Source organism: Podarcis muralis, chromosome 9 (genome assembly GCF_964188315.1).
Source record: "Podarcis muralis chromosome 9, rPodMur119.hap1.1, whole genome shotgun sequence".
In the NCBI taxonomy this organism is placed as follows: Eukaryota; Metazoa; Chordata; class Lepidosauria; order Squamata; family Lacertidae; genus Podarcis; species Podarcis muralis.
The window spans coordinates 26471788-26484237 of record NC_135663.1 but is presented as its reverse complement, the minus strand read 5'-3'; the positions used below and the strand labels follow the sequence as shown (position 1 = coordinate 26484237).

The following is a 12450-nucleotide window of genomic DNA, read 5'->3' as shown; positions in this document are numbered from 1 at the left end:
AATCTCCCAACCTCTGGCTTTCTGGATTTTCAATATTGTGAACAAGGAGTACTGCAAACTAAATGTGAGTTGCCCGTTCTGTGAAACACACATGCTACTTTTGAATGCAACAGAAGTAAGGCTTAAGGAATGGTATCAACAGATGCTGTACTGTTGCTCATTAGAAAATCTTTACTAAAAAATATCTAAAGAGCAAGGCAAACCTATATAGCCCACCCAGATGGGACATATCTCTGTTTGCAAGTACAATTCACGCCACATCAGTTAAGGGAAACTTATTTTGGATCACTTGCCATCATTGTGACAAGAAGCGATTGGCACGTGGGCGCCCTGCAGTGAGTGGGGGAGGTCTGGATCAGGCCTGCTGACCAAATCCTGTTCCCCACCCGGGATTAGGGCATGGCTACTTTCTGGAAGCACAGCTGAGTAACAGGCAGATATAATGAACCCAAGGAAGGAAGAGAGGAAGAAAGCATTGGACCCCAAAGGAAACAAAGATAGATCAAAGTCACATTGGAAAGGACATTTTGATGGGTACTGGCTGTATCTTTATGGCCATGTTTCCATAGCCGGTCCACCATTTTATGGGCATCTCAATAGTTTACAGATATTTTCTGGTGATTTGGTTACAGGAAATGTGCACATCCCACCTTTGAAGTTACAGAAACTGGAGGATGAAGCTAGAGGGCATGCATGAGAGACTCAAACTCAAGTGGCATAGTCTGCTAGATTCTGCAAAGGAGTCTTTCCTTTACAATTTTCTCTAAAAGCTTTATAGATTAAATCCTTTCCAAATAGATCTCTGGCATTTGCTTGATATCTCTTCAAACAAACAAAAAATGTACCAAGTTCTAAAAGCAACTTAACTCTTCTTGCTGTAATGTTGGGAGGGAGGAGAAGAGAAGAGGCATCAGTGAATGAAGGGCAATCACGTTGATTGGGCAGAAATCACAATGGCTTCAACTCTATAATACCCTGAGATTCTTTTGTTCTGCTGGTTTCCATTGCACTGTGCAAATACCTCTGAATGTGCCTTCTTATTCATGTCTCTGTCTTGTCTCCAGCTCGTAAGCAGGAGATTATCAAGGTTACTGAGCAGCTGATTGAAGCTATCAATAATGGGGATTTTGAAGCCTACACGTAAGTTGCATTTATTTTATTTTTCTTGAGATGGGGTACAAATGCTGAAGGCTGTATCCAGTGTCTAGTTTGCACAGTTGTGAGAACAAAGAATTCTGTAAATGTTCATAGACAGTAAAATAATCCAAATACACTTCATAGAAATGGATAATAAAACATATAAGGCTAGATGTTCTGTCTTCACTGTGGGAAGTCACATGCGCAACTGGTTGACCACTTGGAGAAGAGCGTGGGGCTAAATAGCCCTCTGACCTAATCTAGCAGGGCTCTTCTCGTGTTTTTATGAAGCAAGTGTATGACTTGTTGTATATACTTGAGACTTTGCCCATTCTGACTGATTAAACCTAGCCAGAGGAGGCTAGGTGGAGTGGGTAAGAAGAGTAATGAATGTTTCCTAAGAGGAATGCATTGTCCCATCCTTAATATAGACAGTCTTAACTAATTGGCTTCACTGTGTTGATTACCAACAAGTCTTGTATTTCCCATTCTTGAACAGGATTTTCGTGTTTTGGTAGCATCTCTGCTCCATGGGTTCTTGGGACAGATTATCAAGAACCATTTCGATTGGTATTCAGGTCTAGTTTTGGGACTGGGGCAGCTTTGCTCACCTTGTTAGACAGTGTTTTCTAGGAGCTAGACAAGGGGGAGTATGTCCCTGTTGGTTCTGCTGGACCATTGATGATTATCTTGGTAGATCACCTGGTGCGATGAATTTAGGAGAGACTATTTGGGTTCCAGCCCTCCTTTGAGGATTGGTTCCAGAAAATAGTAAGAACATTAGAAGTGCCTAATCTAGTGATCGGGCAGATGACATGTCTGGTATGGCATCCTGTTCAAACCAGATGCAAGCAGGAACTGAGTACAAGAGCACTCCCATCCTGCAGTTTCCAGCAACTGGTATTCAGAAACATTCTGCCTCTGTTAGTGGTGACAGAGCATAGCTATCATGGCTAGAAGTGATTGTTAGCCTTTACCTCCATGAATGTATGGAATCCTCTCTTAAAGCAATATGTCAGTGGTCACCATTGCCTCCTGTGGAAGTGAGTTCCATAGTTTAACTGTGCCACCGCACAGCCACACTTCTCCAAGCTGCAATGTTCATGGAAATTCTTGCAATCTGATTGGGTTGCAGGCCACCAGCAGCAGTGTTAAGCTGCCTGGTCAGGATATCTGAATCCAACCATGGCTGAATCTTCACCATCAGTAAAGATAAAAAATATATCTTGCTCATGTATATTGCTCATTTAACTCTGCAGCACCTAGGGCATAGAACTAAGCATATTTTACACCTTCATGTGGTTTGTTGGTTCCATTGAATCTGGAAGGTGACAGTCCAGTCCTCCACTTGGTTGATCTTTAATCTGAATGGCTCTTGAAATGAGCGTTTTCTCCTCCCTGTAGGAAGATCTGTGATCCAGGCCTCACCTCATTTGAACCTGAAGCTTTGGGAAATCTTGTAGAGGGAATGGACTTCCACCGGTTTTACTTTGAGAATGGTATGTAATAGTAATTCAGATAATTTGAGGTCTTGTGTATCTGGGAGATGTTAAGCACCAGTTGTTGGAAATATTATACTCTTTTGCACTTCATATTTGTTTGATTAAATGGGGGAAAGCTTTCCAACATTCCCTCTGATCCATGAAATGGGCTTAGAAATTTGAATCACCTGCTCTTTTTTAACTGGAAATACTGGGGATTGAACCCTGGGACCTTTTACATGCAAGTGAAGCATGGAAACCTCCCCCTTATTCAGATGAAGTGAGCATGATATGAGTTGTTAGGAAAGTGGCCTCACAACTGTAGGTTTTGCTCCTGACCTAGTAAACTCATTTGTTCCAGTGTCTGAAATTAGGCACTTCTTTGTGTATCAGGAGCCTACAATGCTTCTCTCTCTTGCTATGTGGGCTTTTTTCCACCACATTATATATCTGAAAAGGCCTCCCTGTTTCCAGTTATATATAAGTAACTGATAGCAAATTGCCTGTGTCCCCCACCACAACAAAGAATTGACACTGCTACAGTGCATTATAGGAAGTATGTGGGATTTGAACAATTTCTTCCTATAGACATAAACATGCAAAGTGCCATCGTGCTTTGCAGGTTATGTGGCCACCAAGTGGCAGCCACACCAAATGCAGCATGACCTCAGTTTAGTGTTACGCCTGAATCCCTAAACCATAGCTTCCCAGACTTTTCATGTTGGTGACACACTTTTTAAACATGCATCATTTCGTGACACAGTTATTCAGCTTTACTGGCAAACTGGAGGTTAAGCAAATCCCTTCCCAGCCCCGGGAGAAGAAGAAGAAGAAGAGTTTGGATTTGATATCCCGCCTTTCACTCCCCTTCAGGAGTCTCAAAGCGGCTAACAATCTCCTTTCCCTTCCTCCCCCACAACAAACACTCTGTGAGGTGAGTGGGGCTGAGAGACTTCAAAGAAGTGTGACTGGCCCAGGGTCACCCAGCAGCTGCATGTGGAGGAGCGGAGACGCGAACCCGGTTACCCAGATTACGTGACTACCGCTCTTAACCACTACACCACACTGGCTCAGGAGCACAGGGAGCATTTTCAGCGACACACCTACACACTGCAGCCGAGACACTAACGTGTCGAGACACACAGTTTGGAAAGCTCTTCCCTAAACGATTAACAGGCCCAGTTTCATGACTTGACATTTGGCTTGTTCAAGGAAGCCATAACTAAAATTATCTACAGTTTGCCAGGTTTCAACAATGTGACATGTTAAGGTTTATCGAAAACAGAAATGATCAATTCCATGCTACTCAGCAGCAGAGGAATTGAGTAAGACGGAAGAGCATGCAAGCCAGTCAGAGGCTAGGTTTGCTCCCATCACAGTAAGCCATGGTTTACTGTGTGTGTTGTGGCATCCAAATGCAGCCACTGAAGAAACATATGTGATTGAATTGTTTCATGGAATTGTTTCTATGCCAAAAAGTCACATGAAGAGGATGTGGAAGTAACCTGTGGCAGCAGCTTGACATTGCAAATGAACAGACTCTGAGGCCCTTATGTTAAATAAATGTTATTAATAATTGTATTTGTTGCTGTTTTAAAAAGAGATCAGTTATTATTGTCCCTCCTAAGTAGAATGTGAGTTGTCGCATGTATCTCGAAGAGCAACCATTTGTAAAGCACTAATAGCTTGATTTCTATCTGAGATATATATATATATATATATATATATATGAGTTAAGTCTGTTTGCTCAGTGAATGTTGATTTTTTGTTTACTTCTTCGCTGGAAAAAACAAGGAAGACCTATTTATTAGACAATAACTCCTGTAGAAACCCCCTTATGGTGCCTGCTAAAATCTCATTTGAAATAACTCTGATAAATTTCTTCAGCAAATCACACTGCCCCTTTAGCACCAGCTCACTTTACAAGACTGATCTATTGTTATAGTGCTCGGAACACATCAGTGTCCCATAGGGGCTGATTGTTCGTACACTGCTGAGGAATATAAATCCTCTTTTTAAGGTTCAGTGCCTGAGCCACATAAAAGGAACAGAAGCTTCATTTTTACTCAGGAAGGTACATGTTTCCTCGCTGTATATCCACAAGCAAGCTAGTGGAGAAAACACATCGTTTCTCTTTGGATAACAATCCACTAATGTGTAAATGTGTAAATTATGGTATAAACAGCTTTTTGCTTCTGCATAATAACGGCACCCTGCAGGTCTTGCAAAACAACAACAAATGCTCTCGTATTTGCATACATGGAGGCAATCCAGCATGCATAGTGGGAAAAGGGATTTCACCCATGGTTGGATCAGCAGATAAGAGAGCAAGCTGTTCCCACTTAACTGTATCCCTGCCCACCCCACCCCCCCCATCACACTTTGCTCCTTCCTTCCCCCATCATTACTGTTGGCATTATTATATTCTGATGAAGCAGGATACCAGTTGCGTATACACACATAAAATGGATGTTAACTTTAATTCGGGCATGTTTTGAACCAGCACCAGTTCTTGTCTAGAAGAGAATTGCCTCGCAAAATAAATAAGGTAGTTGAATTTTCTCATCCATTCAGCTGAGTAAACTTCAGTTTCATACATATTCCTCAATGTCCCTCCCAGGAGAAATAACAGCCTGTACAGAATAAGGGGTGGTGCAGAATTTGTTGGGACTGGAACACAGGAAAAGGGGTTAATTGTTAGCGTGTGAGCTCTAAATCTTGGGGTTCCTTTTCTTTGTCTCAGCAGAGTTCCTCAGAAAGTCTTCCTGTGTCTTTGCAGCAGCAGTCCAGCCCTCTCTTGGTGAATTCCTGTGACAGGAATAGCCACCTCACCCATCCAATTCTTCTCTAAAGTCTTTATTATTTACATTACAAGTTGCACAACACCACTGGTCTACATATAAAAGAAGAAACAGAACTATATCTCTGCTCCGGTCAGAGAGACAGACTCACATATTCTGTCAGACACACTGACTGCCCTGATAAAGACACCTGTTGCAGGGCAGAATTCTCATTGCTAAGCAGATGTGAAGGATGTGCTTCAAGGCCGTGCTTCAAGGCTCGTTTCAACTTTATTTTGGCAATGCACGATCATTTAATGCCCTGTTGGCATGCCATGGTTCCGGTCCAGATCGCCAGCTGCCCCACAGCAGCTGTGTAAACAACAACACACATTTAAAGCACATTCATGCCACTTTAGTAGTCATGGTTTCCCCCAGGGAATTTTGGCGACTGTGCTTTGCCCCAGAGAGAAAGAGCTCTGCCTCACAGCACCTTTTTACAGACTACAGTACCCAGGATTCTGTGGGGGAAGCCCAAATGTATATGTGACCAAACAAACCCAGGCATGTTAAATGCATTTTGGCATGTAACCTAAGAATAGGAAACCCTTTTCAGCCAAGGGACCATATTCCCTCACGGGCAAAATTTCAGGGGGTCATACATGTTTGTCGCTAACCAAGATGTTATTTGGTGGTTGTAAGGATTATTTAGAGAGTTCATTTGAAGCACTTTAAACACTCTCCACATACGATCCATGAATTTTTGCTTCACATGTTAAGTTTTCTCCATTGTCACATCTGTGGTCGAGGAATAGATGTTGACGATCACTAGTATGATCAAGGGTCAAGGGTTTTTTTATTAAAAAAACAAAAAACCAAAATTCTGCATCCTCTTTTAATTAATATCTCTGCCTCAGCAATATTCCGCCTTAATGTAACACATTAACTTCTGTGGACACACAAGCCACACAAAATTCAGTGTATTTTCAACTCCCATTTAGAGGGCAAGAGCTCAGGATCTACATTTTTAGAAGCATGCCCACGTTTTATTCAGGGCTGCATCCCATTTGTGCGTTATGAGTTTTATACCATGTGCCATTCCTCCCTGTAGCTTTGTCTAAGAGCAACAAGCCAGTCCACACCATCATCCTGAATCCACATGTCCACCTGGTGGGGGATGATGCTGCCTGCATTGCGTACATACGGCTGACTCAGTACATGGATGGGAGTGGGATGCCCAAGACCATGCAGTCGGAAGAGACGCGAGTCTGGCACCGCCGCGATGGGAAATGGCAGAATGTTCACTTCCACCGTTCAGGATCACCAACAGTACCTATCAAGTGAGTAAAGCATTCTCATCTTCAGTTTGTCGCCTGCCCATCCGTTTAAGTGCTCTTTTCTTTGGCCCCAGTTACTTGTCTTCCAGGCCCCACATTCCTATCAGCCAGGTGTCTCTTGAAGGGAGCATAGAGCATTTGATATGTCCAGGCCAAGCAAGTTGCTGACTGCTACTTCCATTTCCGATCTACCTCAGTATGCACCAAATCAGCTTTCGAAACCATTGCAACTGATTCCTTAGAATTTGCAGCGATGAATCTGCACAAATTCAAGTGCAGAATGAAGCCCACTCAGCTGCTGTAAATACACGTTTCTAATATTATTTAATTTTGGCTGGGTAGTGGCCACAAATTCTCCCTTTATTGAATCAACAAAATGAATCAAAAGCTGCAGCTCCCATCTGCTCTACAGCTTCTGTCTACATGATTACTGTTGAGCCCTTCAGACCAGATTTCCCTAGCCCCATAAGATTGGAGCATGTTACTGAATTCTTTTTGCCTGTTTTTCCCCAATATGTATTTAGAACAAATATTATTTTACCAGGGTTTTATGTTTTATCTGCGTTTTTATTACACTTTTCTATTGTTTTGGGGTCTTTAGGTTTTATCTTTGTATATGGCTTAGAGATTTTTAAATATCAAGTTGTTTAGAAATACTCCTAATTAATTACTTTTGCTCAGGATCAGTGTATTATCTGCAGTCTGGAAACAACAAGATGCATTGACCAAGATAGCATCAGAGTGTTCAGGCTTTCGGCACACCTTAAATACAGTATAGGCAATTCCCCATTCCCACAAGCCAAAGGGACGGCCAGGTATGGTTTAGGAGGACTCACCAGGGTGCTCACAGTTTTTTGCAATTTTGTGTATGCGCACATGGGCCCGAAACAGAACCCCTGCATAAATGGGGCATCACCTGTATTGCATAGTGGAAACTTGAGTTGTAATTCACAATAGCATATGATGAACAAAGCTTTGCTTATATCTTTGTCTTGATCAAATCATTATCATGTTGATTTATTTGAATGAGGATGGATGTTATTGAGCAATTCCCTACAAGGGATAAACAAAAAAAGGATGCATGGATAATTTGCACCTGCTTGTACTTTTAATAAAGGGACGTGGGTGGCGCTGTGGTGTAAACCACAGAGCCTAGGGCTTGCCAGTTGGAAGGTCAGTGTTTCGAATCCCCGCGATGGGGTGAGCTCCCGTTGCTCAGTCCCTGCTCCTGCCAACCTAGCAGTTCAAAAGCACATCAAAGTGCAAGTAGATAAATAGGTACCACTCCGGCGGGAAGGTCAACGGCATTTCCGTGTGCTGCTGTGGTTTTGCCAGAAGTGGCTTAGTCATGCTGGCCACATGACCCAGAAAAATTGTCTGCGGACATACGTTGGCTCCCTTGGCCAGTAAAGCGAGATGAGCGCTGCAACCCCAAGAGTCATTCATGATTGGACTTAACTGTCAGGGGTCCTTTACCTTTACCTACTTTTTATTAAACATTGAAATGTCACAGTAGTTTGAATATGAAAATAGTGGTGCATGTAATTTGATTTCTCTGTGTATGTACATATATAAATACACACAAACGCACACAAAATCCTAATGTTTTAGTTTATTTGGAAATTATGATTTAGCCCCGAAAGTAATATTTCAGCAATTAATGTTAGTCTCTCTCTCTCTCTCTCTCTCTCTCTCTCTCTCTCTCTCTCTCTCTCTTTCTCTCTCTCTCTCTTCCTCCCATCTTTCCTCTCACCCCTCCTAGCTAAATGTCTGCGGTGCCACGTTCTGTCCTCCACACTCTGCACTTGGTTGGCTACCATCTTGGCCACTCCATTGCCCTCTTCATGCATGTTCTTCGAGTGCATGAAGCTGTGAAGTTTCTACATGTGATACATTTACGATGCATCATTTTGTTGTATATTCCATTGGTACTTTTTGTTTACACTTCAGCGAAGGGAATGGATGTTCCGTGCAAACTGAAAATGGAAGAAAAGAAGACACAGGAGAAAAGAGGGAGGGCAAGTAAAATGCTAGAGAATATACAGAGTATACTTCTCATGCCAGAAGATGAGTAATATCTTCATGTGCAAACTAAGGGAATGAAGGTTAAAAAAAAAAAATCAGTTAACTTTGTTTTAATTTTCACTACTTCTGTTTTCTGGCTCGTTTGTTCTTAAAGACAATCTGCATTGCTTTGGTCATAGTAGAAATAATTCTTACTAACAGCACCTTTGTTATTGTAGGACACATGGGTAGAAAGACTGGGTTTAGACCAAAGCATTTCTGTAGGCTTTTCTTTCAAGGAGCCATCTTTGTTATGAGTCACTGTAGGTAAACTGGGGGGAAATGGCATAATTTACTGGCTTGACCTTGCTAGAAGTATCTGTCACTGTTCTTATCTGGTCAGCAAATTCATTTTATTTTTAACAATTTATTTAGCTTTGTAGTTGTAAGTGCAGGGGAAGAAGAGATGTTTTGAAGTATTTTTTTCTCATTTGTTCAGAGCCAAGCAGTGAGCACATTAATATGAGATGGGTTTTGGTGGTTAAAAGGGTAAAGTAATGTACAGTACATTTATTAAAGCAAGTTGTAGAGGGTTTTTTAAACTGATGCTCTAGTCAAGATACTCTAGGACAATTAGGCCTTAAAAGCTTAGTATCAGGAGCTTACTTGTCTTAATTTTCTTTGTAACAGTTTATTAACTGACAAAAAGGAAACTACCAAGAAAACATCTGTTTTCTAATAAAACTGTTACGCTTTTGCCATAATAATTTTATCTATTTTCTCATGGCTCATCAACATCCTTGAACAGTGTGGATTAAAATACTTATTGCAGCTTTATTAACTATTTCCCCCTGTTGCTGCATATATACATGCAAAGTAAGCAGGAAATAAATTCAGTGTCTGTTTAGAACAGATTGCTCAGTTGCCATTTGATTGCTTCTGTTGTGTAGATGTGAAATTATATTCCTGCAAGCGTTGCTCCTCTTTAAAAGTTAACAATAAAAATAGGGGGTTTTTTCCCTTTTGAAAAAAATATATACTTTTGTTTGTTTCTTCTCTCTTTGGTTAACACTGGGCTACCGGTTTTCTGTAATGGTGTATAGCGCATGATACTTTGATCAATGTTCTTTTTTAGTAAGTTAAATTTACAACTTGCAGCAGCTTGAAATTTTTAAAGCAGACAAAAAAAAAGGTCCTAATTTGTATAACTTTCATTTCTCTGTATTGATTACTAATCAAAAGTGGATCTTATTCCTTACATCTTGATGTTGTTCCTAGTATACATATATATGTTAGAGAAATTTAAGCTTCTCTGGTGATGATTCTTATACAACCCACGGAAATGTTTATAACAAGCATCTACAGTAAATGTCTTGAGCCATATTAACCCGCAAACGGGATCTGTGAAAAGGCACAGTGGCCTCGTGCATTTTGTTTTTTAAAAAAATTAAATCAATTTCTTCTTTTGTGAAGCGGCTTTAGGTGGCATAAGTGTATTTACATTTAACAAAATTAGGTGTAGGATGTTTTTCTTTTCTTTTCTTTTCTTTTCTTTCTCTTTCTCTTTTTTACACTTTTTACCATAGCATGTGGTGTTGCCATATTACTCTAGGTCAGGTCTGTTTTCCACACTGAGATGTGAGGGGCAGGGGGGGGAATCATGTGAATTACTTCTCTGCACTCCAACTGAATTACACACCTAACCCTTTGTCATTTTCAAAACACTGCAGTTTACCATGCGACACCATGTATATATATATATATTTCTTGCCATAATGGTAAAGAACTGACTGATATATTTAAGAATTAATAAATTTGTGATTTCTGCTGACACTTGGCTCTCATTGTTTTCATTTGAGAATGTGAGGCTTGATTCTGATGTTCAGGCTGTGAGTGCCACTCCTAATGTAGGCAAATTGCACGCACACATGCACAATTGCACGCACACATGCACACAAGCCAGAGCACACATGCACACACACATGTGCAAAGAGGGAAATAATGTTGACAGGTTCTGAGGAATCTCAAGTTTTGCAGAAGCAGATTTTAAGTAGGCATTGAAGAGAGTACAGTAAACACCTTCTTGATGTCTCTGGCAGGGAGTACCGATGGGTAGCAGCTTGCACACTAAAAGGTAGATTTCTTCCAATGCAGAAGGAGTATTATATGGCACCTGTAGCAGGGCCAGTTCTGCAGATCGAAGCAGTCAAGTGGGCATATATGAAATGAGGTGTTAGAAGAACCAGGTTCCACCCACCCCTCCAATCCTCTCCTATGCACACTGAACTTAATGGGAATTATTTCTGAATAAGCATTCAGAAAAACATTAAACGGTTCTGTTAATTGGGAGAGGGTTAGGAGTTGGGGAGGGAAGAGGGTCAATATCATATATGGTCGTGGGGGAAAAAATTTCCCCATTGTGTCAGTTTGAGATAGCTGCAACTACCCTGCTTTTCTGTACTTGGTTAAAACTTTCAGTTTGCTGCCATCTGGCGGTCACTTGCTTGCTATTCCAAGGGTTTGGTTTTGGGGAGCATCCAAGTAGATCTTAGGGCCTCTTCCATATGTCGTCCCCCCCCCCCCCGGAAGACGTTCCATTTTAGCTGATGAAATATGAGTTCATTTTGTGGTCATTACCATGAGTTAAGGCAGTTCTTTCAGGAGCCACCATGACTGCGAAAATTGTTGGAAACCGTTTCCATATAACACTGGTTGACGTAGATTTATTCACTGAACACCCCACCCCTGTCAACGTGAACTTGCAGCTTTCCATGAAGGAAGAAGGTTGTATGTTTCAAAGCAGTTTAATACATTATTTTTAAAAATAAAAACTTGTCCTAAAGTCCAGAGAAATGAAAAGGTGGTAACAGTAATGCTTGATTGTTGACGTGTCTCTTCCCACTCTTCAATTCCTACAGGAGGGTGACTGGATTATAGACTCTCTTGGAACATATTTAACTTTTAAAATAAGTTCAGCATTCCTGCTTCTTGGGAAATCATAACTTTATGAAGACGATGCCTCTTTCCCAATCTCGCCACCATCTCTCAGGGTACCTTACAAGGAGGCTATGATACTTTTTTCTATTTTTGGTTTCTAATTAACAACAGCAATGCATGTGTTGTCAGCGGGGTGATACCTGCAATCAGTTGTTGTTATTGCTGTTTGTAGCAAACACACAGTTGCCTAAAACGTGGAATTCCTCCCATCCCTCCTCCATGGTCTCCCCCACCTTGCAAAGAAGAATATTGTGCACCAAATTAAGGCCAGTGTGGACAGAACTGAACCAGACTCACATCTACTTAACCAAATGTGCCAGAGATCATAGAAGATCAGCATTGCAACCTCCAAAATGCAAAATAATAGACATGCATTGTTTCTTTCTTTGTTTTGTTTGTTTGTCTGTTTGTTGAATTTCTATCCTGCCCTTCCTCCTGCAAACAGTCCAAGGCAGATTAAAACAATGACAAAAACATCTCAGAACAGTTACAGTTAAAACTATTCCAATAGCAAATGCAATTTAGACTATTCTAAAAGCAGTTCTTACCATGAATGCTTGCCATGCTGTCGTGCCTCATTGGCCTGTAATTTGCTTCTTTGGTGGTTATGATAGTGATCTTTGTTAAAATGTTTGCCTCCTAGATAGGAACACAGGAAACTGCCATATTACCAAGTCAGATAAATTGGTCCAGCTAGCTCAGCATCGCCTACCC

General features: G+C 41.1%; 1 protein-coding gene across 12 annotated transcripts in view; it reads left to right on the top strand.

Annotated features, from left to right (window-relative positions):
* The window catches only part of CAMK2D (calcium/calmodulin dependent protein kinase II delta), a 144564-nt gene extending 133994 nt beyond the window's left edge, over window positions 1-10570 (top strand). For 10 of the 12 annotated variants that reach the window (XM_028745266.2, XM_028745268.2, XM_028745269.2 and 7 more), the window contains 4 exons: window positions 1065-1140; window positions 2542-2636; window positions 6510-6738; window positions 8686-10570. In XM_028745266.2, coding sequence (XP_028601099.1) covers window positions 1065-1140; window positions 2542-2636; window positions 6510-6738; window positions 8686-8761 — 476 coding nt within the window. In that variant the 3' untranslated portion in view covers window positions 8762-10570. Of the gene's footprint in view, window positions 1-1064; window positions 1141-2541; window positions 2637-6509; window positions 6743-8497 lie in introns of those variants that run through there. The other 2 variants (XM_028745270.2, XM_077933983.1) reach the window with 2 other exon arrangements.
* Window positions 10571-12450: the final 1880 nt, after the last annotated feature.